General features: G+C 34.0%; 3 protein-coding genes and 1 non-coding gene across 4 annotated transcripts; 2 read left to right on the forward strand and 2 right to left on the reverse strand.

The window, feature by feature from the left end:
- The first annotated feature begins 456 nt into the window (after positions 1-456).
- LOC129299606 (alpha-L-arabinofuranosidase 1-like) lies at positions 457-3,732 on the forward strand. Its single transcript, XM_054938085.1, has 12 exons — positions 457-606; positions 696-750; positions 951-1,153; positions 1,273-1,391; positions 1,528-1,681; positions 1,774-1,843; positions 1,932-2,077; positions 2,160-2,258; positions 2,358-2,803; positions 2,889-3,138; positions 3,224-3,367; positions 3,474-3,732. The coding sequence occupies exons 1-12, from the start codon at positions 457-459 to the stop codon at positions 3,567-3,569; spliced, it is 1,932 nt and encodes a 643-aa protein (XP_054794060.1). The 3' UTR covers positions 3,570-3,732.
- A 153-nt stretch (positions 3,733-3,885) lies between these two features.
- Positions 3,886-15,272, reverse strand: LOC129299607 (protein DETOXIFICATION 16-like). Its single transcript, XM_054938086.1, has 8 exons — positions 15,069-15,272; positions 5,335-5,879; positions 5,163-5,249; positions 5,022-5,078; positions 4,687-4,925; positions 4,464-4,582; positions 4,300-4,386; positions 3,886-3,984 (listed from the first exon to the last, which is right to left on the reverse strand). Exons 1-8 carry the CDS (start codon positions 15,270-15,272, stop codon positions 3,886-3,888), a joined length of 1,437 nt encoding a protein of 478 aa, XP_054794061.1.
- A 246-nt stretch (positions 15,273-15,518) lies between these two features.
- On the forward strand, positions 15,519-15,713 carry LOC129299609 (U2 spliceosomal RNA). The gene has a single exon (XR_008590599.1). It is a non-coding gene; the product is annotated as a U2 spliceosomal RNA (small nuclear RNA).
- An 855-nt stretch (positions 15,714-16,568) lies between these two features.
- Positions 16,569-23,195, reverse strand: LOC129299608 (protein DETOXIFICATION 16-like). Its single transcript, XM_054938087.1, has 10 exons — positions 23,144-23,195; positions 18,792-18,844; positions 18,501-18,731; positions 17,795-18,339; positions 17,609-17,695; positions 17,463-17,519; positions 17,123-17,361; positions 16,923-17,041; positions 16,744-16,830; positions 16,569-16,652 (listed from the first exon to the last, which is right to left on the reverse strand). The coding sequence occupies exons 1-10, from the start codon at positions 23,193-23,195 to the stop codon at positions 16,569-16,571; spliced, it is 1,554 nt and encodes a 517-aa protein (XP_054794062.1).
- Between the last annotated feature and the right edge of the window lie 948 nt (positions 23,196-24,143).

The following is a 24,143-nucleotide window of genomic DNA, read 5'->3' on the forward strand; positions in this document are numbered from 1 at the left end:
TTCCCATTTTTCTTAAGAAAAACCATAATATAATCAATTTAAAAAACATATTTAAAAGTTAGATGTAATGTAATTTATAACAGAAGCTAAATGTAAACAAAATATCATATATAAAATTATACTATTTCATTAATTACTTGACTCTTACCCTCTAATAGTATTTTGTCTAGTTATATACTTTTATATTTTTAATAGTTGCATTTTTTTTATTCATTTAAGTATTTTAATTTGTATGCGTTTAGAAAATCAATAATTTGTATTGTTATTTTTTTTTTGCCTGAAAAAGGATTGATATTGCTTTACACTTAATATCTAGTTGTTAATATTTCTTTTCGACAATCTCGTTGATAATATCTTATGATAAATAACATAATGTAAATGTAAATTATATCCACTAGTAGCTATAAATATGTAGCATGCCAACTATTAGATCACATTAGTTTGAGGTTTAAGAATATGCCTTCTTTCAGAGCTCTATTGTGTATAGTTCTATTTGTTTCTCTTATATTTCAAAGTTTTGCAGCTGGAAATGATACTTCCACATTAGTTGTGAACGTTGGTACTGGAAGGCCAATTTCCAAAAACTTTTTTGGAGTATTCTTTGAGGTAAATATTTTGTTCAATCTGTAAACTTATATACAGCTTTTCACATATATGATTCTAGAATAACTAATCATCAATTACCTATTTTGTAGGAAATTAATCACGCTGGCGCTGGTGGATTGTGGGCTGAGCTAGTCAGCAACAGAGGTAAAGACCATTTTGATAATCTCCTATCTATACTGCTTGTTTGATACACTAAAAAAGTGTTTTTTTGAAAAAGAAATGATAAGTGCATTTGTCATTTCCTTTCTAAAAAACATTTTTCTGCTTACTAAATATTACATTAAGTTTTTTTCTTTTTATATAGAATTAAGAAAAGCATGTTGCTTTTGTTGTTGTGTGTTTAGGTTTTGAAGAACAAGGTTCACAACTTCCAGCAGGCATCTTTCCATGGTCAATAATAGGGGATGAATCAAACATTTATGTTGAAACTGAAGCTACGTCTTTGTTTCCTATGAACAAAGTTGCTGTCAGATTGGATATTCTCTGTCCTTCACCTTCAAAATGTCCTAATGGTGTTGGCCTTTCCAACCCTGGTTTTTGGGGCATGGTGAGTCTTTGTATATCTAACATTTTAATTTCCACGGTATAATATTACTTTCACTATGATACTTAATTGTTCTATATAACATTTAATTTCGTGTTCTCTCTGTTTTTTTTTTCCTTCAGAATATTGAGCAAGGGAAGAAATATAGAATTATATTCTATCTTCGTGCCTTAGGACCAATTAATTTGAAAGTGGCATTTACAGGAGAAAATGGAAAAGAGTTGGCTTCACATAACATCAAGTATAATTATATTATCTATTTATTTATTATACATATATACATTCTATTATATTATTAATTACTTCCTATTAATTTGTGTACTCTTTTTTTTTTTTTAAACAAATTAGTTGACTGAATGGTTCTACTTTTTTCTTAGGGCTTATGCAAGTTATGTGAAAACATGGAAAAAGTTTGAGACTATTCTTGAAGCGACAGCATCAGATGTCAATGCAAGCCTTCAATTGACGACGACCCAGAAAGGAACTATTTGGTTGGATCAAGTATCAGCAATGCCTATGGACACATACAAGGTCTTCAAATAATTGATCAATTACTGTGTTATATTATCAGCATATTAAAATCCATTTTTTTAACATGTTTTATATTTTGGATTTTTAACCAGGGACATGGTTTTAGAAATGACCTTTTTCAAAAGGTGGCTGATTTGAAACCAAAATTTCTCAGATTTCCTGGTAAGCATATATGAAATGGTTGAAGTTATTTATTAAAAAATTTATTTTTTTTCAATCATAATCTAACTTCATTGGATGGAATGATCAGGTGGCTGTTATGTTGAAGGAAGTTATATGAGAAATGCATTCAGGTGGAAGTACACCATTGGACCATGGGAGAAGAGACCCGGTCACTTCAATGATGCATGGGGTTATTGGGTTGATGATGGATTTGGTTATTTAGAATTTCTTCAGGTTAGTTCGTTTTGATTCTCAATATTTACGCTTAATTTTGTCATCATATACTAATTATTAAAAATATCCATTAATGGAACAGTTGGCAGAGGATCTTGGCGCAGCCCCAATATGGGTATTTAACACTGGTATTAGCTTTCACGACTCAGTCAATACCACGGGAATTGGTCCTATGATTCAGGTATAATTTAAACTCTTTATGTTTTACACGCCCTTCTTATTAGTTAGTCGTCATTTTCTTTGAGTCTTTTCAATTTACCTTGTGTTAATTGTTATATAGGAAGCTCTTGATGGTATTGAATTTACAAGAGGTCCTGCCACATCAAGATGGGGCAAAATAAGAGCTTCTTTAGGTCACCCTGAACCCTTTGACTTACAGTATGTTGCTATTGGAAACGAGAATTGTGGTATGCCTAACTACCATGGGAACTATCTTAAGTTCTACGCTGCCATAAAACGTGCATATCCAGATATGCAAATTATATCAAACTGCGATGCTACTGCAAAACCTTTGGACCACCCGGCAGAATTATATGACTTCCACATATATAAAGATTCTACAACTATGTTCAAAAACTATACCAAGTTTGATAAGATACCTCGTTCCGGTCCTAAGGCTTTTGTTAGTGAATATGCTGTTCAAGAGGGTGATGCCGCAAAAAATAACGGAACCCTCTTAGCTGCATTGGGTGAAGCTGGATTCCTTATGGGATTGGAGAAGAACAGGTTTCTCATCTCTTAGTCATCAATTTTCATGTCTAGTCATTTAATTAATTACTCTTTGATCATTTTTGTTTCTTTTCCCAAACAGTGATGTGGTTGAATTGGTGAGCTATGCACCATTGTTTGTTAATACACATGATAGGAGGTGGATGCCCGATGCTATTGTATTTGACTCGCATCAGAGTTATGCAACTCCAAGCTATTATTTGCAAAAGCTTTTCATAGAGTCAAGCGGAGCAACATATTTGAACTCTACACTTGAAGCTCCTCCTTCAATCCTTGCGTCTGCAATTATGTTCACAAATTCAACCAACAAGAAGAGTTACATAAGAGTGAAGGTGCTTAAATAAATTCAAGTGAAAACATAATCAAATTATGCCAATTTTGTGTCTTTCTCATTTGTAATTCAAATCATTTTTGCAGGTTGTTAACTTCAATGAGAATCCTGCAACTCTTAAGATCACTCTCAATGGATTGGGCACAAATGTGAAACTATCAGGAGCAACGAAGACAGTGATCACATCTGCTAATGCACTGGATGAGAATTCCTTTAAAGAGCCTACAAAGGTGTGTGTGTATATATCTTGCATCTTCTTATATTTATTTCTTTTATATTAAAGTTTGTAGAGCTCATTTGTAATGTATTCCATGTATTTCTTTTGTCTCTTTGTAGGTTGTTCCAGTACAGAGTCCACTGGATAATGCTGGAAAGGACACAACTGTCACGCTCCCTCCACATTCAGTCTCAGCTTTTGATTTCCCAAAGTGATTGACCACTTTTGATGATTCCCTTATATTTTTGTTTTAGTTTAGTTTTTTTTTTCCTGTGAGTACTAAAGTAGTTTTAGGCGTTGGTTAATTTTAGATTTAGATTTTTGTTTAGGGTTTAGGCTGGTGAGTTCAGAGTTTCAATGATGTCCCTTTATTTCTACAGGTCCCTTTCTTTGTTCTACTAGTATGATTTTGTACTTCAAATCATTCCCTTGAATAATATTATTATTTTACTATTTTTCTCGTTACATCTTGATAATGTGGTAAAACTAAATTCAAAACAGTAGACCTTGACTAGCAAGACTACAGTGGATTCATGCTGCATGTTCTTGAGATGGTAATATTTGATCACTTGGTGCAGTACTTGTGAAGTAGATACTTGAACTCTCCACTCTACCCTGAGCCTCTTTTGCCTGCAGGAAAAAAAAAAAAAAGAAAAAGAAAAACAAAGCCCTTACCTTACGGAAGCAATGTATGCTTGAAATATATAAAGGATAATATGACTTTTAGCTCTTGAATTTTGTTTTTTCAATAATCGATTTAGTTCTTTAATTTTGATGCAGTACAACTACTCTTTAGTGAATTAAGAAATATCGGGATTGGGTTTATATCGAGTCAACAACGCTATAAGGACAAGGAGTTAAAATATAAAACTGGATCGATAAAAGCGGAAAAGTTGAATAAAAGATATTTTCCCAAATATAAAACCATGGAACTCTTTGCCTTACTTCTTTCTCCCAATCAGTGCCAACTGTAATGATCAGGAAAAATGCCACTTGCAGTGCAAAAGCAACCACGATCCCCAACCACAGCCCCTATTTCACAATAAATAAATAACAGTATCTGTGTGTAACAAAATTTCAGATCCAAGAATGCCATGCGAGTTTTTCACCTTGGCATTCATGTGAGCAACGAAAGCTAATATAACAGCACAAGGAACGCCGGCAAGGTAAAAGGATCCCAAGTTCACATACGCTCCAATCTTCTGCCATCCACATCCTCTCACGATTCCTGAACATATATGCAGATCATACTCACTCAAATTTACATCACCTTCAAGTTTGAGTTGTGCTTATAAGAAATTTAGATATGACTTATGAGAAATTGAGAGTGACCTGAAAGAGCGCTTTGGATTCCATCAAGGAAGCTAGATATGGCCAAAACTGGTATCATGAAGGCCACTTGTCTCACTACTTCTTTGTCATCGCTATAAACTTGTCCCAGGTGATTTCGAAGCAGAATCATCACTATAAGTAATAACGTACCCTCACTTAAGGCTATGCCTAACACCACCCAAACTGCTAAACTTGCAGCTTTTGCATTTCCTGCCCCTAGTTCATTTGACACTCTTGTGCTGTCATTTACAAGGTTTCACATTTTCACCATCATAGAATTGATCTTCATAAAATAAACTAGGGGTGAATAATTTGTTAATGGAGACAATCGTCACCTTACTGCAGCACTGAATCCAAATGGGATCATCCAAGCTATACAAAACATATTGAGGCTGCAATTGTAAATCAGAAACTTCTCGTACTCATCACGGTTTGGGGAAAAAGGTGGTGAAATTAAAGTTTGTTAATTAACTGACCATATTGAAAGAACAGAGGTTTGTAGGGTTGGATTAGGAAGAAGGCCTGACAAGAGGATCATCAGCTCAAACGTCCACACTTTCAAGCTGTACAAGTTCAAAAAGACAAAGATCAACTGCCACCAGATTATTATACACAGTTACAATCTTAACTATGACTTCAAACAGATACCAGAGCATAATAGCAGAAGGAACAGCAAGTTTAAGGAAGTCAAGGACATTGTTGAGAGCCTTCTTTGAGAAACCAGTCCATGAAAGTTTGCAGGAAGAAGAGAACCTCACATACAGTGCCATTAACACCACATTTACCCAATAAGACAGAGAAATCGCTATGGCTGCTCCTTTACTCCCAAGCCCAGATTTGAACACCAAAACCCCACAAAGGATGATGTGAAACAGAGCTGCAATTGCAGAAGTTAGCAGCATGGGGAGGACAATGTTCTGGGTTTGCAAGAATTTCATAATGCACTGAAGAGGACCAAATGCGAAGAGGCTTGGGATCATGCAATGGGCATATGATCCTGCTTCTTTTGATATGAGTTTGTCTTGCTTCATAGCCACAAGAATTGGTTCTGTGTTTGCCCAGATTATTGCAAGGAGTACACTGCTTAGTGAAAGAACCAACGTGGATCTTTGCATGTGTATGCCGAGCATATGGTGTTGTCCTGCTCCATATGATTGACCGCAAAAGGTGTCCAGTGCACTTGCCAATCCCATCTGTTCAATTAGTCATAAATCAAATCAACAAGTAGCACATGTAATTGGAAGAAAGAAAGAAAGAAAGAAAGAAAAGAAACTACGTTGGATTCTCTTAACTTTTTCTAAAAAATTGGCACTGTCAATTTTAAGGAGACCGGTTCATTTGAGTGGTAAAGATTATTTTTCCCCTTGTGTTTTTTTCTTTGGGTTGGAGTCTATGATGTGTAGAACTTGCTTGAGTAATATAATTTAGACATTATGTTTTTTTTTTCTTTTTTTTTTGGGGGGTGGGGGCGTCAGACATTACGTTTCAAGTATAAATTTTAATCAATAATCATATATAGACACCCATTTTTAACATTAATTTTTCTTTATTTCTCAACAAAATGTGATAGGGACGCGGAAGCAGAATCGTGCTAGTTTAGGGACAGAACCCTGAAACAACAAAAACACAAGAACAAAAAAAGAAAGGGACGAAATTTATGACGGAAATAAAGAAAGGTATGAAGTAAACAATAGGATAATGATCAAGGAGAAGATCCTCTAGAGCACCTGCCTCTAGGAACCTCAACCTTCGAAGACACCACAAGAGTTGATCACGCTCTTGATCACGTCGGTTTCTCACACGGGATACCACCACAAAGCACTAAGGCTCACAAGAGTTATAAACTCTAAAATGAATAATTTCATTCAACTTCTGTGTTGTTTACAATAGGGAGCATGCCTAATTTATATAGGCTTATAGAAAAAATATTTCCTAAAATTAAAACCCTAATTTCCTAATACTAAAAGGAGAAATAATGATAAAATATTTAGCCACATAATTTAGGAGATGTGATCCTAAAATTATGGGATTACAAAATTTAGAAATTAATATTATAATTAATTCTAACCTTTGACTAGACTCAAAATAGAAAATCAAATCAAAGGACCATTAAAATAGGAAATAATTTAGGAGACAATCAAGGGATCATAAAGGATTTGAAATCACGCCACTCTTGACTTCTTTACTAGGGTTTCATGTCTCCTTGCATGCAAGAGGCTCAACTTGTAGTCTTCCTTGCATTGGGCTAAGGTCTGCATCTCTTGGGCTTGACTCTTCATGAGTTTGGATCTTAAATACATTATACACATATAGATGCTCTCCTTTGGACTTGAGGGGAGTGCCCCAATGCTCTCCAAGCTCTTGAACTTCTTGCACAAGACTGAACAAGGCTTGCTTCATGGCTTTGGTTCGGGCTCTTGTCATTGGACCTCCAATATGTTGCAATGGGTCTTTAGGTACGTTGGATTGGAAGTATTGGGCTCCTTCTATGTCACCATGCTCATGATTACCATCCTCAGGCTTCGTTGCCATTAATGTTATGTCACCTGTGCCATGGGGCCCATCATTCCCTCCCAGTTGGAAAGGATTCGTCCTCGAATCTGCAGAATCATATAAAGATAAATCAGAAACATTAAATGTGGCACTAACATTGCCATAAGAGCTAGGCAAATCAATCTTGTAAGCATTATCATTAATTCTTTCCAAAACTTGAAAAGGTCCATCTCCTCGAGCTTGAAGTTTGGACTTCCTTTGATTAGGAAATCTCTCTTTCCTTAAATGTAACCAAACCCAATCTCCAGGCTCAAAGATCACACGTCTCCTGCCTTTATTAGCTTGCTTGGCATATTGCTCATTCTTTCGCTCTATATTTGCTTTAACCTTAGCATGTAAGTCCTGCACAAACTTAGCTTTTTCCTTGCCATCAGTGTTAGCATGCTCAGAGAAAGGCAAAGGTAAAATATCAATAGGAGATAATGGATTGAAACCATAAACAATTTCAAATGGAGAATAAGAAGTAGAAGAATGAACAGCCCTGTTGTAAGCAAATTCAATATGAGGTAAACAATTCACCCAATTCTTCAAATTCTTCTGAATTATTGCTCTTAATAATGTAGTCATAGTTCTGTTAACTACCTCAGTTTGACCATCAGTTTGTGGATGGGCAGTAGTGGAAAAAAGTAACTTAGTCCCTAATTTATGCCATAGGGTACGCCAGAAATGACTAAGAAACTTCACATCTCTGTCACTCACAATAGTCTTAGGTAAACCATGCAAACGAACAATCTCTTTAAAGAATAAGTCAGCAATGTTAACAGCATCATTAGTCTTAGCACAAGCAATAAAGTGTGCCATCTTAGAGAACCTATCAACAACAACAAATATGGAATCTTTGCCTGCAGAAGATTTAGGCAATCCAATTACAAAATCCATAGAGATATGTTCCCAAGGGTGAGAGGGGACGGGTAAAGGAGAGTAAAGTCCATGAGGTTGGATCTTAGATTTTGCCTGTCTACATTTAATGCATTTATCACAAACAGATATGACATCTTTCCGCATGTGAGGCCAAAAGAAATGATCAGACAAAATAGCCAAAGTTTTATCTACACCAAAGTGTCCCATCAAACCACCACTATGTGCTTCCTTAGTAAGCAACTCACGCATAGAACAAATAGGAATGCATAATTTATTTTTCTTAAAAAGAAATCCATCAAATTTAAAGAAATCACCAGATCCATGATTTTCACAAGATTTCCAAATATTTTCAAAATCAGGATCAGTTTTATAAAGATCTTTTAGAATCTCAAAACCAAGTAATTGAGCATGCAAATAGGAAAGTAATGTATACCTTCGAGATAAGGCATCAGCAACGATATTTTCTTTACCTTGCTTATGCTTAATCACATAAGGAAAGGTTTCAATAAATTCCATCCAGCGAGCATGTCTCTTGTTTAACTTACCTTGAGACTTGAGAAATTTTAAACTTTCATGATCAGAATGAATGATGAATTCCTTGGGCCATAAATAATGTTGCCATGTTTCTAAGGCCCTCTTTAGAGCATAAAGCTCTTTGTCATAGGTGGAATAATTCAAAGCTGCGCCGTGAAGCTTTTCACTGAAGTAAGCTATGGGCTTAGAATCCTGCATTAAAACAGCACCTATACCAATACCAAGAAGCATCACATTGAATTTCAAATGCTTTAGAGAAATTAGGCAAAACAAGTAAAGGGGCATTAGTCAATTTATCCTTTAGGGTTTGGAAGGCCCTTTCTTGTGTTTTATCCCATTTAAAGGTCGCATTCTTCTTAACAAGTTCATTAAGAGGGGCAGCAATGCTAGAGAAATCCCTAACAAATCTCCTATAGAAGCTTGCTAAGCCATGGAAGCTTCTCACTTCACTTGCATTCTTAGGGGTTGGCCATTCACGAATAGCCTTAACTTTCTCCTCATCTACACGAATTCCCTGTGATCCAACAACAAATCCCAAAAAGATAACAGAGTCCATACAAAAGAAACACTTTTGAAAATTAGCATATAATTTATATTCCCTCAAGATGTCAAACACATTTTTAAGATGATTCATATGATCAGTCAAAGATTTACTATAAATCAAAATATCATCAAAGTAAACCACAACAAACTTGCCTATAAACTTTCTAAAAACATGATTCATTAATGCCATAAAAGTGCTAGGAGCATTAGTCAAACCAAAAGGCATAACTAACCATTCGTATAATCCAAATTTAGTTTTAAAGGCAGTTTTCCATTCATCACCCTCTTTCATACGAATTTGATGATAACCACTTCTAAGATCAATTTTAGAAAAGATAGAAGCACCATGTAATTCATCAAGCATATCATCAAGTCTAGGGATAGGGTAACGATACTTTACAGTGATTTTGTTGATTGCTCTACAATCAACACACATCCTCCAAGATCCGTCTTTTTTTGGCACCAAGATACAGGGACAGCACAAGGGCTAAGGCTCTCACGCACAAAGCCTTTCATCATCAATTCCTCTACTTGGCGCTGGATCTCCTTAGTCTCTTCAGGGTTAGCCCTATAAGCAGGCTTGTTTGGAATAGCAGCTCCAGGCAAGAAATCTATCCTATGCTCAATTCCTCTTAAGGGAGGAAGTCCATCAGGAATTTCATCAGGGAATAGATCTCTATAATCCTGCAACAAAGAGACAACACTAGAAGGCAAAGTGGGGTCAAAAGTATTAGTAGAAAAATAAATATTCTTGGGAATTACAATAAGAGCTTGCTCACTCATCAAAGCCTCTTGAATCTTACTTTTCCCACACAATAATATTTTTTTTTCACTATTTTCCTTCACTCCCACCATTCTATTTTTTCTTTTCTCACCTTCTCACCACTCTTTTTCCTCTCTTTTGATTGATTTTCAAGTAAAGTAATACTCTCTTTCTTTTCTCTCTCACTCATGCCACAATCAAGGAGATCTCTCCTTTGCTTGTAATCTTGAGTAATCTTTAGTTGATCTTCATAGGCTTGGATGGGCCTAAGAGGATTTAATACAACAGTCTTGCCTTTAAAAGGCACCTTGTAACAATTTCTAAAACCATCATGAGTAGCCTTACTATCAAACTGCCAAGGCCTACCTAATAACAAGTGTCCAGCAAGCATAGGGGCTACATCACATAATACATCACAAGTATAAACTCCAACAGAGAAAGTAATCAACACTTGCTTAGAAACCCTAATTTCAGCAGAATCATTCAACCATTGCAATTTGTAGGGCTTAGGGTGTGGAATTAAAGGTAAAGATAATTTATCTACAAGTAAAGTGCTAGCGACGTTAGTGCAACTACCACCATCAATTACCATGCTACACACTTTCTCTTTGATGAAGCATCTAGTGTGAAAAATATGCTCGCGTTGCTCATGTTCATCATCCTCCTTTGGTTGAATATTGAGAGCTCTTCTTGCCACCAAGATAGAGTCAACTACACCATTGCATTCAAGCTCATCATTTGATTCATGGGAGGTAGAATCATCATCAACATTATCAGCATCATCTTTATCACTTTCATGCACACTATCATAGCCACCATCATCTCTCAAGATCATAACCCTTTTATTGCTACAATCTCTCGCCATGTGGCCCACACCATGACATTTGAAACACTTAATAGGAGAAGTGTTAGATGAATAAGAAGAAGGTTTAGGGTTAGAAGTTTTACCCTCATACTTGGTCTTTATTTCTTCCTTGGCCTGGGATGTATCTTTGGCTTTGGAATCCTTCCATTTGGAAGTTGTCTTGGAGTCTTTCCAAGAGGACTTGGAACGTTTGTTCTTATTTCTCTGCTCCAACTTTATAGCCTTGTGTATGAGCTCTTCCTTGTCCACAAAAGTGTACAAGTCAAGCTTATCTCTCAACTCTGGCCTCAAGCCATCCATAATTCTTGACATTGCTTCACGTTCATTTTCTTGAATGTTTGCACGAAACTTCAAGATATTCAACTCGTGCACATACTCCTCCACTGTCATAGATCCTTGAGAAAACATTCTCAATTTTCTATTCAGCTCTGTATAGTAGTAGCTGGGGACATAAGCCTTTCTCAAGTACCTTTTAAGCTTCTCCCACGTTTTAATAGGCTTTTTCCCAAGTTGGCTTCTTTTGTACTGTAAATCTTGCCACCAATAAACAGCATAGTCAGTGAAATTCAAAGAAGCAGTTTTTACCTTCCTTGACTCAGACAAATCAAGAGTCATGAAGATTTGGTCCATCTTCATTTCCCAATCAAGGTATTTTTCTGGATTGTTACTACCCTTGAATGAAGGATACTTTACTTTTTGGTCCGGTAAGTCAACACCACGCTTTGAGGATTTCTTTCCCTTAGGAGAAGGGGGTTCTTCATACTCCTCATCATCGCTGGGGATCTTATGCTTCTTTCCTTTAGAAGAGGAAGTCTCCGGCTCATCTTTATCCTCTTTATGGAACCTATGATCAAGTTCCAAGCGAAACTGCTGCAACTGTGTTTTGATAAGTTCTAAAACAGAGTTCATATCAATACTAGGGGATTCATCCTTGTTACTCATGTTCACAGAAGCACTAGAAACCATATAAGATAAAAATAGGTCCTCACACACACAAACTCACGTGTTTACTCTCAAGATAAAGTCACTCGTGTTCACAAAAAAAAAAGTAATGGCTTTTTTTTTTTTTTAATAATGAAAAACACACTTGCCTTTTACCACTCACTAAGCTTGTGGATAGAATCCAATGGTGAAACCCACAAATCAAGAAACTAAGGAACAATCAAGTGAATATCTTCTAAATTAAGGAAACTAGAAAACAAGCACAAGGTGAAAAGAGGATTTTTTTTTTTTGCAATTTTGAAACAAATAGGAAAGCAAAATTTTCAAATAAAATTAAGCTTGTTAAAGGAAAAACCACACGTGACAACAAAAAATAAGAAAGAAAGAAATAAAAGTCAAAGAGTCAAATACTCAAAGACAAAAATAAAAAAAAAACTAAATAAAATAAGAGAGTAGCACAAATAGCAAATAAGAGAGTAGAGAATTTGAAAAGTGCTACCAAAAATAAAAAATAAGAAAGTGATCAACGTAAAAGACTTTCTTATCACCCAAGTTGACTTTTCTCTTTAAGTAACCTCTTGGTGACTTGGAGTTCAAGAATAGCCTTTTTCTACAGTCATAACTCACAGCAATATATTTTTTTGTAAATTTTTTTTTGAATTTTCGGATTTTTTTTTCTCTTTTTTTTTTCTCAACACACTAACACTTTTTTTTTTGCCTTTTTTTTTGCACGAATTTCTAGGTATTTTTTTTTCTTTTTTTTTTAGAAGGCTAATAAAATGAAAACTCACATAAGATAAAAAGTCACAAAGATGAAGAAGAGAAAAACCAAAAGATAGAAGTAGATGGGGTAGATAAGAGATGATCACAAAAAAAAATAACTCAAGATGAAAAAGAAGAAGGAAGGACAAGAATTTAAACCAAAACTAGCAACCAAAGCTCTGATGCCAATCTGATAGGGACGCGGAAGCAGAATCGTGCTAGTTTAGGGACAGAACCCTGAAACAACAAAAACACAAGAACAAAAAAAGAAAGGGACGAAATTTATGACGGAAATAAAGAAAGGTATGAAGTAAACAATAGGATAATGATCAAGGAGAAGATCCTCTAGAGCACCTGCCTCTAGGAACCTCAACCTTCGAAGACACCACAAGAGTTGATCACGCTCTTGATCACGTCGGTTTCTCACACGGGATACCACCACAAAGCACTAAGGCTCACAAGAGTTATAAACTCTAAAATGAATAATTTCATTCAACTTCTGTGTTGTTTACAATAGGGAGCATGCCTAATTTATATAGGCTTATAGAAAAAATATTTCCTAAAATTAAAACCCTAATTTCCTAATACTAAAAGGAGAAATAATGATAAAATATTTAGCCACATAATTTAGGAGATGTGATCCTAAAATTATGGGATTACAAAATTTAGAAATTAATATTATAATTAATTCTAACCTTTGACTAGACTCAAAATAGAAAATCAAATCAAAGGACCATTAAAATAGGAAATAATTTAGGAGACAATCAAGGGATCATAAAGGATTTGAAATCACGCCACTCTTGACTTCTTTACTAGGGTTTCATGTCTCCTTGCATGCAAGAGGCTCAACTTGTAGTCTTCCTTGCATTGGGCTAAGGTCTGCATCTCTTGGGCTTGACTCTTCATGAGTTTGGATCTTAAATACATTATACACATATAGATGCTCTCCTTTGGACTTGAGGGGAGTGCCCCAATGCTCTCCAAGCTCTTGAACTTCTTGCACAAGACTGAACAAGGCTTGCTTCATAGCTTTGGTTCGGGCTCTTGTCATTGGACCTCCAATATGTTGCAATGGGTCTTTAGGTACGTTGGATTGGAAGTATTGGGCTCCTTCTATGTCACCATGCTCATGATTACCATCCTCAGGCTTCGTTGCCATTAATGTTATGTCACCTGTGCCATGGGGCCCATCAAAATGACATTCTAATCTAAGTATGAAATGACAAATCGAGTTTTCATTTATCCATAGGTTTGAAAATATTAAATAAATTCTGCAAACAGTCAAAAGACATTGGAAATTCAGAATATTATTGAAAAAACGATGTACTCATGTATTGTGTTGGCAATTTAGAAAGATGAGAACTACATCATGTGTAAATCGTTGTTGTTTCTCATGGGCCACACAAGGAAAAAGACAGGAACATGTGTTTACATTTAACAACATAGGCAGCATTGAAACAAAACAAACAAAAACGTATTGACAACATCGGGACATGAAGCCGTCCTATCATATTCTCTAGAATATTATTATTCGAAACCAACGACCCTTGGATCAGTCGCTTGCCAACCTCGCTCAAAGATCAGTGAAAACCTTCCGTTCAAGATTTTTCAAAACTCAAAATTCAGGAGAAATGTGCATTTTGTTCTTTAAATATCTTGTTTGAATTTCAGTTGGATATAACTGATTATAAAAAAAATTAATTAATATGATTGATTTTGATTATAATTAATTACATTGTAACATGGTGATGTTTGGATATTATTTTATGAAATTAATTTTGATAAGATTGAAAATATTTGAATAATTTTAGTCAAAATCAATTTTAAGTATGTAAATTATTTCTTTTTAAAATGTAAATATTAATAAAATTGTATATAATATTATTAAAGTTATTGAACTCTACTCAACAAATAAAATATGTATAATAGTGATTCATTTAATATTTATATAATTATTTAACATATAATTATATACTAATTAATTGGAAATTTAAATTATGTTTTAAGGTAATATTAACAACTTAATTTGTGTAACAATATATATATTTGGTAAGGGAGGAGATGGATGGAGGAGTAGTGAGGCAGGAGCACACAAGAAGCACCAATGAGAATGGAGAAAGAATATGAGGGATGGGCATTTGAGAGGGGTATATTTGGCAAGTCAACATTCTGACAATCAATAAATGCTGGTAATTGTAAATATTAAAATTGATAAGCAAGTGCTGCCAGCTTCAAGTAAAATGTGATTATAACTAAACAATCGATTATAAAGGGGGGTGTTTGGTATTTTTTTTTTACAAACCATAATTTTAGCCAAAATAATTAATTTTCTGGGAAATCCAAACAGGCACTTAATTATTTGATCTTTGAAATTTGTCCTTTAACATTAAGAATTTTTCAAGAAATGAATCGAGTAGAATAAGATTACTGATGAACAAACTCATTGGACAACCGAGAATTACTATATAGTTGGATATTGAAGATAAGAAGTATATGATGAAGAAGTTTGATAATCATGGCGTTATTTGATGGGAAAAAAGTGAGAGGGCATGTGCTTACCAGCAAGTTGAAGCCAGTGACCGAAGCGAAGGAGGTGGCCATGGAAGCAGCAGAGAGAGGGAGGGTACCAAGATGACCAACAAATAAAGCAGAGATGGTTTGCAAACTGTACTGTAAGAGACCAACTGAGAAGAGAGGAAGCGCTAGGCACACTTGTCTCTTACCTTCTTCTATTACTCTATGACTTCTTCGCAGTCTCGTCATCATGTCTTCTTTTTAGGTTTCCGATTTCTTCATTGATTGTGAGTCGCAAGAAGTGAAAAAAGATAACTCATAACGACACAGATAACAGAAGTTTCTGTTGGAGCAGTTCATTCATATCTATATATACAAGTCAGTATACAAATGTGGTTCCCTGCTTGCGACTGCTAAGAATCCCACACCGAGCAGAGTAAGAGGCAGCAAGGCATGGGGCAACTATAATACACGAGCTTGGACTTGTTACAAGGCATACCTTTCTCGGCCTTTTGGCTAAGATCAAGTGTAGTATCTGTTCTTATCAGTTTAATATCTGATACGTGGGCCAATGGCCCACATGATATTAAATTAATTTTTAGAGGGAAGAGTCCATTACAGTAGCTTGCTACTGGGATTCTCGAGCGTCGCCCATGTGTTGCACTACTGCAAGGGCCTGGCGCGCCCCATCAAGCCCAAGTGTTAAAGATTTTGTCTCGTATTTGTTATTATATTCAGAGTGAGTGGATTTCCAGTGATATTCGTTCTTTCGGTGTTTGGGCTTTCAACATTAAATTGCACCGAGGTTTATTTCAGATTTCAATTTCAACTGCTGGGCCAAAGAAGGTGAAAAGGACTTGGGCCGTGTCGAAAGCCGCAGTTTGACTGTTTGAATATTCGGATGTTCTGTATCCGGTAAACAAGTGGAAACAGAGAGAGAGAGAGAAGTTAACACCCAACATTCTCTCTTTTTTTCCTCTTCATTTATATTTATTTTTTATTATGATAAATTACTTACCATTCGAAAGTAATTTTGCTTCCTTATTTTTAGTATTTTTTTCAATTTAAAATGGTTATCATTCTAAAATTTTGCTTCTATTTAAAAATTAATTAATTGGTTAGGATTTTAATAAAATATTGATTAACGTTCTTTTAGAATTTCGCCTAATTAATTTATGGCGTAATGAAACGTGAGAATATATTATATCATAAGCCTCTATCAGCTAATACTTCTTCCACGCCTTCAATTCTTTTCAACCATTTCTAATTTTCTTTTCCTCAATTCTTTTTTCGTTTGTCTTACGAATTTCAGAATCTCAAATTTAAATGATAATTTTTTTTAAAAAATATAATGAATATTTTAATATATTTTCATGATGACATGCAAAAATTATAACTAGACTTTAATGAAGGGAATCAACTAAACATCTGAATTTTTATAATTATTAAAAACCTTGATACAATATGAGGTAAAATCAAATTCAATGTACTCGATGTTGACCCAACAAGATTATAGAGTAGATATTAGATTTATGGTGCATGTTCTTAAGATGGTAATATTTGATCACTTGGTGCAGTGCCCGTGAGGGATATAGTTGAACACTCTACTCTACTCCGAGCTTCCTTTGCCTGTCATTCATGGTGAAAAAATAAGCTAAATCTTACACACACACACAGATTACAGATTATAGAATATAAACAGTGAAACTCTTTGCCTTACTTCTTTCTCCCAATCAGCGCGAACTGTAATCACAATGAAAAATACCACCTGCAGTGTTAAAGCAACCACGATCCCCAACCACAGCCCCTGTTTCAGCCACCACAAATGAATGCATTTGTTTGCATTTTCCAACAGAACAACAAACAAATGATAGTATTTGTGTGTAAAGCTAGTTTGACCTTGGCATTCATGCGCACAACGAAAGCTAATATAACCGCACAAGGTACGCCGGCAACATAAAAGGATGCCAGGTTCACATACGCTCCAATCTTCTGCCATCCACACCCCCTCACAATTCCTGACCAAGCACCAACCAAATCATATATATTCTCACTCAAATTCACATCAACTTTCACTAGTTTAAAGATGTGAGATTGACCTGAAAGAGCACTTTGGACCCCATCAAGGAAGCTAGAAATGGCCAAAACTGGCATCATGGAGGCCACACGTCTCACTACTTCTTTGTCATCGCTGTAAACTCGTCCCAACAGATTCCGAAGCAGAATCATCAGTACAAGTAATAACGTACCCTCGCTTAAGGCTATGCCTAACACCACCAGAACTGCTAAATTTGCAGCTTCTGCATTCCCAGCCCCTAGTTCATTTGACGCTCGTGTGCTGTCATACACAAGGTTTCAAATTTTCAGCTCACAGAATTGGTCTTTATATCTAGACTCTAAACTAGGGTTGAATAATTTGTTACTGGAGATAATCATCACCTTACTGCAGCACTGAATCCAAAGGGGATCATCCAAGCTACACCAAACAAATTGAGGCTGCAATGGTAAATCAGAAACTTCTCATGCACGTATATCATGGTTAGTGGAAAAGAGACGGTGAAAATAAAGTTTGGTAATTCACTGACCATATTGAAAGCACAGAAGTCTGTAGGGTTGGATTAGGAAGAAGGCCTGACAAGAGGACCATCAGCTCAAACGTCCACATTTTCAAGCTGTGCTAAGTTCATAAACACAGATCAACACCAACAGATGGTTATACTCAATTACAATCCCAAGTCTTAAAATCTTAAATGATGACTTGAAACAAATACCAGAGCATAATAGCAGAAGGAGCGGCAAGTTTAAGGAAGTCAAGGACATTGTTGAGAGCCTTCTTTGAGAAACCAGTCCATGAAAGTTTGCAGGAAGAAGAGAACCTCACATACAGTGCCATTAACACCACATTTACCCAATAAGACAGAGAAATCGCTATGGCTGCTCCTTTACTCCCAAGCCCAGATTTGAACACCAAAACCCAACAAAAGATGATGTGAAACAGAGCTGCAATTGCAGAAGTTAGCAGCATGGGGAGGACAATGTTCTGGGTTTGCAAGAATTTCATAATGCACTGAAGAGGACCAAATGCGAAGAGGCTTGGGATCATGCAATAGGCATATGATCCTGCTTCTTTTGATATGAGTTTGTCTTGCTTCATAGCCACAAGAATTGGTTCTGTGTTTGCCCAGATTATTGCAAGCAGTACACTGCTCAGTGAAAGGACAAACACGGACCTCTGCAAGTGTATTCCGAGCATATGGAACTGTCCCGCTCCATATGATTGACCGCAAAAGGTGTCCAGAGCACTTGCTAATCCCATCTGTTCAATTAGTCACAAATTGAGTCAACAAGTAACGAAAGTGATTTGAAACAAAGAATTGATTAGAAAAGTATCGTCACACATAATACTCATTTCTTTGGGCAATCCACATTGGCCTAATTTTATCTATATGGCGATGAAGTTTGATAAGCATGACGTACCAGCAAGGAGAAGCCTGTGACAGAAGCGAAGGAAGTGGCCATGGAAGCAGCAGAGAGAGGGAAGGTACCAAGTTGACCGACAAAAATGACAGAGATGGTTTGCAAACTGTACTGTAAGAGACCCACCGAGAAGAGAGGAAGTGCTAGGCATGCTTGTCTCTTACCCTCGTCTAACACTTTTTGACTCCTTCGCAGTCCCATCATCATGTCTTCTTTTTTGCTTTCCAATTCCTTCATTGTCAGTCACTTGCTTCCTCTTGTTGGTTAGCGTCTCAAACAAGAAGTGAAAACGATAATGGAAGCAATTTCGGATGCACTTGTCACGATGAACCCACCGGATTTAGCTGCGGAGCCAAGTGTTTGCAGTATTTGGCTTACAACAAACTATAAGATCTTGTTAAAATTTGACTTCTAACATGTTTTGTTGAATTTAAAAAAAAAAAGTCTTAAAATTCATTACTCTTCATGTTTAATGTTATAGGACATTTTTAATTGAATTACACCCCTATTAATTTAGTTAATCATCTATAAACTTACACATTCTTTCATATCCTTATTTAATATGGTGGTTTAATTAAAAATTTTATTAATTACACTTTTTAATTAAGATTATTTTTGGAAAAACCTCATTAATTACACCTTGAAAAATTCAAAATTTCTTATACTGTTTAACATTTTATTTTAAAAATTTTTCTTATATTTTTATATGTGTTGAGTATATACTTTACTAACATATTTTTTTCATCAACATTTGATGCTGGAAGAAGAAGAAATTTATGATAAAAAAATAGAAATATAACTTATAAATAAAACAAAAAAATATCCTCTCCCTGTACAGAAGGATATAAATAAAATTTTAGAAGCCATTATTACTTGAGTCTAACAATACACAAATGTTATAACATATTAAAACCGAATATCGGATAATTATATTAAATGAAAAAGTAGCCTCGATTGAATTACAGAGGGTGACTTAAGCAACATGGACTTAAAATATTTCATGTAAAATTTCCTTTCATTTTATGCAAAAAATATGTAGATTCAATTAATATCTTTAACAAATCATTTTCTTGAAAAAAAAAAAGTTACACCCTTGTAATGACTTCACAATTCATTAGTAAGCAACAGCTAGGCATGATATAGATATATATAAGGTCACAGGCCAACAGTAATTAAATGCTCGAGGGCCATGGCCGATCAAGGGGGGCTAGTGATCATATCCGATCAAGGGGAGCAAGTGATAATATTTTTTCCCGCCTTTAGTTTAATAATTAATTAATTTAAAGTTGTTATATAACTATATACTGCTTTCAACTCTTCACCCTCTCAAATCTCAACCTTATTATCACTATATATATATATATATATATATAACCTAACACCTCCCCAGCATTTCTAGCTAGAAGATGAGCACAGAAATTAGTTTTCCTAAACATAGAGTTAATCGATATAATCCAAGATCTGTTCAACATCAACCTAACATATCTGATGAGAGAAGATCCTCTTTAGATCCTACTTAACTGTGTACCTTTTGTGTATTTGTAACCTCTTCTAATTCAATATATATATATATATATATATATTGTGTGTGTGTGAAAGTAGGATAATAGGCTACACAATCATGTCACATGTTCTTTTTTTAATGTTGTAATTTTGTGTTTTGAATTTTTTTTGTAATTCTTTGTTTTGGATTTAGTTTTGGAATTAGATTTAGGATAATTTATTATTTATATATATAAAATGCAATATTTAGGTTTCAAGTTAAGTTTGGGATGATATATATATATATATATATATCAATAATGTCTTCAGTTTTGGATTTCAAAAAATAAAACCAAACAAGTCTTTTTCTAAACATTAAAAAAAAACAATAATATCTAAACATTAGTAGCAGCATCATGATGAAATATTTGATTGTGCTTCACTATGAGTTAACTTTTCAGTGATAAAAATATCAAGATTTTCTTTTTTATTTAGATTCCCAACATTTTTACTCTTTTTTCATATTCAAATCCTTTCCTCCTTATTTATTAAATATTAGTGAATTTTATATATATATATATATATATCTATATCGCTTTAAACCAATCAACTCTCCATTTAAGCAAGTTAGAGATAGCTTGTTTAAGCCCAATTACCTATTAACATGCCTAAATATCAAGCCCAACTTTCCATTTAAATGGGTTTAAATGGTCTCAATTTATTTTCCCAACTCTAAATATGTGGATATTGAGATCTCAATTGATTTGTTATTGAATGCTTCAAATTACTCAATAAAATTCATTGTTGATTCAATATTTCCAAATTTATATAACAATGTTTATAATTCTTTATATTTTAGGTAAAGCTATATTAGCTCTTACATATGTTGACTATGATTGAAGAAGTAAATGGACATATGTTATTAGATTGTGCCTGCCTTGTCATGTTTTCACCTACAACCAACTATATATTGTTGTTTCTTATGTTTGAAGCCAAAAATGTTTAAAAATATTGATTCTTGATAAGGATATATAGTCACTTTTCACTGTTAAAATTTTAAATGTTGTTTATAGGGAAGTATTTGATAATTTAATTTGAAAAATTATAAATTTTTTTTAATTAACTTCACTTTTGGAATTTGAAATTAAGGTCAGTGGCTAAAACAGCTAAGCCCAAAAGGTCTAAAAATACATTAAGGTTAGTGTTTTTCAAAGCTTGACCTTAGCATCCTTAAGGCTAAAGGGCTTGGCCTATGTGCTTAGGCACTAATGTATTTTTTTTAATTTAAATATCAAATACACACATTTATGATCCAAAAAAACTGTCATGGATCTTATGAAGCTTCCTCCTTATACTATAAAAAAACTATTATAGATAACATTAAGTCTAGAAAAATAGATTGAATTAAATCCACGACAAATATGTAACACAGTATTAAACATCACCCAAGTATCATCAACAAAGATATTAAGCTTAGGCACCTAAACATCAAAGATATTAAGCCTAAACATCTAAGTATCATATCAATATCAATAAAGACTTGACATTGGTAGCATCATCAGCAACATCATCATCATCATCATGATTTTTTCTTACTTAACATTCAAAAAATAATAATACAATTTGAAAGGGCTAACCCTTTTATTTTTAGATCAATTAAGGTTGGCTCTTTTATGTTTGAAATTCAATTCTAACATCTAAATCAATGGCCCAATCCTAACTAATTTTGACTTTAAAGCCCGTTTTTCCAACTCTATTCACATTGTGTCTATTTATAACCTATATTTTTATCATTTTGTTATATTTTACTTTTGTATAATTGACATTATTAATGATATCTAAACATCTCTACTACATATAAGTAGAGTCGACGGGCTTGGCTCTTTTAAGCCTGAAAAAATTTAGGTTTGAGCTGCTACTTTAAAGTGTAAAATAATAATTTGGATCCTTTTAAGTCCTAAAATGAAAGAGCCAGCTATTTAAGGTTAAGGTCAGCCATTTTAAATCCTTTTATATTTTTTTAAATTTTAATATTAAAAAATTAAATACTACTCTAATTTTAAAACCTTGGTCTCATTTCAGAGGGATGAAGAAGGAATATATGAAAAGTTTAATATTTTTACCACTATTGGGGCTCCACAAAGAGAAGAATAAAATTATATTGATATTGATGATAATAAAAATCATCAAAATTTTGCTAATAAAGGTAGCAAAGTTTGATTGTTATTGATGTTAATTTTGTATTATTGTTTGTTATTAGATTTAAATTTATTTTTATAGATTTAATGTTATGTATAATAACTTTTTGAAATTTTAAATATGTTTTTAAAATTTTTAAATTAAAAAATAAAAAAACTATAGGGCCAAGGCCTTAAGGACTAAGGACAGGTTAACCAAATAGAGTAATAAGATATAATTGAGCTTTATAAGGCCAGTCCATTTAGGCTATGGCCCTTTAAGGGCTAACTTTAATTGATACTTCTATATATAAGATAATAAAAAGAATATATCCATGAAATATTTTGTGGTAAAAATTGATATAGATGATAATATCACTTATTTTAAAATAGCTGTTATATTTGATTCACGGTACTAGTTTTCTACAATGCATGAGATGTATGATTTAGACGTTGCCATTGAAACGTTTTCTTTGTTTCACTCGGCTTCAACTTTCAATCTATCTTGATCTTAGAGATGCCCTTCCGGGGATTTTGATGTTTAAGCCTTTTTGCTGGTCTTCTCTCTTTGATGTGCCAAGAAAATAGTGGTCCTGAAAACCTTTATACACTAAATTGAATGTTAGTGATTCCTACCACCAGAACTTTAGTGTGTGAAAGAAAGGACAACATCATTAACAATCAATCCTGAAAAACAGAGCAAAGAGATCCACATGCTCCTTGACGTTTCATAATTCTTGCCATTCCATAATATGAGAAGATATAAATTCATCAAATAATTTTGATGTAGAAGTGTGATATTTGATATTCAATTTTATAATAATGTAAGTTTAAGACTTTGGCAAAAGATTAATAGAAATCTGATTGCGAAGGGAGCTAGCTACATGTGCTTCAATGCTTGTGACTGCTAAGAGTCCCACAATGGGCAGAGTAAGAGATAGAATGCACAGAGCAACTATAAAAGCCTAATGTTATGAATATTACAAGGATAGTGGATGTTCATTTTCATTACCCCTTCATCTTCATCTTCTCTCATGAAACTCTCACCATCATGAGAGTTGATTGCCTTCCTATGAAACTCCCACTATCATAAGAATTGATTGCCCTTTATTTTCTTTTGTCATTTGTGTAACTTTTGATGTGTAAGACTATGCCTATAAATAGGATATGTAATTTGTATTAAAGGATATAATAATTCATAAGAAATTCTCTCATTCTCTTGTCTCTATTTCTTCTCTCAATATCTTCATTTTGTAATTGTTAATTTCATAACACGTTATCAGCATGAAAACTCTAGTAATTTATAGGTTTTGTAGCAAGGTTTCTCATTGCAAGGTAATTTTTATGTTCATATATGATTTGATCTATTGTCTAACCATTTGATCCTTTTAATCTTGTTTAATCTTGAATATCATCTAATTCTTATCATATTTTTATTATAGTATTTATATGTCAAATCTTTCGAAACTTGAGTTTGTGGCTCTTGACATTACTAGAAAAAATTATCTATCTTGGATACTAGATTTGGAAATCTATCTATTTGTCAATGGCCTTAGAGACACAATCAAGAATGATAATCAAGCATCCAATCAAATTAAGGCCAAGACCATTATCTTTCTTCGTCACCATTTATATGAAGGGTTGAAAACTAAGTATTTAATTATAAAAGACCCTCTTGTTCTTTGGAACAGTTTAAAAGAAAAGTATGACAATCAAAAAATTGTAATTCTTACAAAAGCTCATTATAATTGGATGCATTTATATTTGCAAGATTTTAAATCTGAGTGAATATAACTTTGTAATTTTTAAAATCAGTTTTCAACTAAAATTATGTGAAGAAGAAGTCACTGATGATGATATGTTTGAAAAAACATTCTCCACATTTCATGTATCCAATGTACTCTTGCAGTAGCAATATAATGAAAAAGGTTTTAAAAAATATTCTGAATTGATTTCTTATCTTTTTGTGGCTGAATAAAATAAC

Source organism: Prosopis cineraria, unplaced genomic scaffold (genome assembly GCF_029017545.1).
Source record: "Prosopis cineraria cultivar Desert tree isolate PC_DT_omini unplaced genomic scaffold, ASM2901754v1 PC1227, whole genome shotgun sequence".
Taxonomy (NCBI): domain Eukaryota; kingdom Viridiplantae; phylum Streptophyta; class Magnoliopsida; order Fabales; family Fabaceae; genus Prosopis; species Prosopis cineraria.

Bases quoted from the DNA above. Each gene is read 5' to 3' on its own strand.
- LOC129299606 (XM_054938085.1), top strand. From the start codon at position 457: ATGCCTTCTTTCAGAGCTCTATTGTGTATAGTTCTATTTGTTTCTCTT. The intron at 1,154-1,272 runs GTGAGTCTTTGT...TTTTTCCTTCAG, and splicing joins ACCCTGGTTTTTGGGGCATG to AATATTGAGCAAGGGAAGAA. The intron at 2,078-2,159 runs GTTAGTTCGTTT...TTAATGGAACAG, and splicing joins GTTATTTAGAATTTCTTCAG to TTGGCAGAGGATCTTGGCGC.
- LOC129299607 (XM_054938086.1), bottom strand. From the start codon at position 15,272: ATGACGAGACTGCGAAGAAGTCATAGAGTAATAGAAGAAGGTAAGAGA. The intron at 5,880-15,068 runs GTAAGCACATGC...CTAATTGAACAG, and splicing joins TCACTGGCTTCAACTTGCTG to ATGGGATTGGCAAGTGCACT. The intron at 4,926-5,021 runs GTGACGATTGTC...TGTAAATGACAG, and splicing joins GGATTCAGTGCTGCAGTAAG to CACAAGAGTGTCAAATGAAC.
- LOC129299608 (XM_054938087.1), bottom strand. From the start codon at position 23,195: ATGAGAGAAGATGAAGATGAAGGGGTAATGAAAATGAACATCCACTAT. The intron at 18,340-18,500 runs GTACGTCATGCT...CTAATTGAACAG, and splicing joins TCACAGGCTTCTCCTTGCTG to ATGGGATTAGCAAGTGCTCT. The intron at 17,362-17,462 runs GTGATGATTATC...TGTGTATGACAG, and splicing joins GGATTCAGTGCTGCAGTAAG to CACACGAGCGTCAAATGAAC.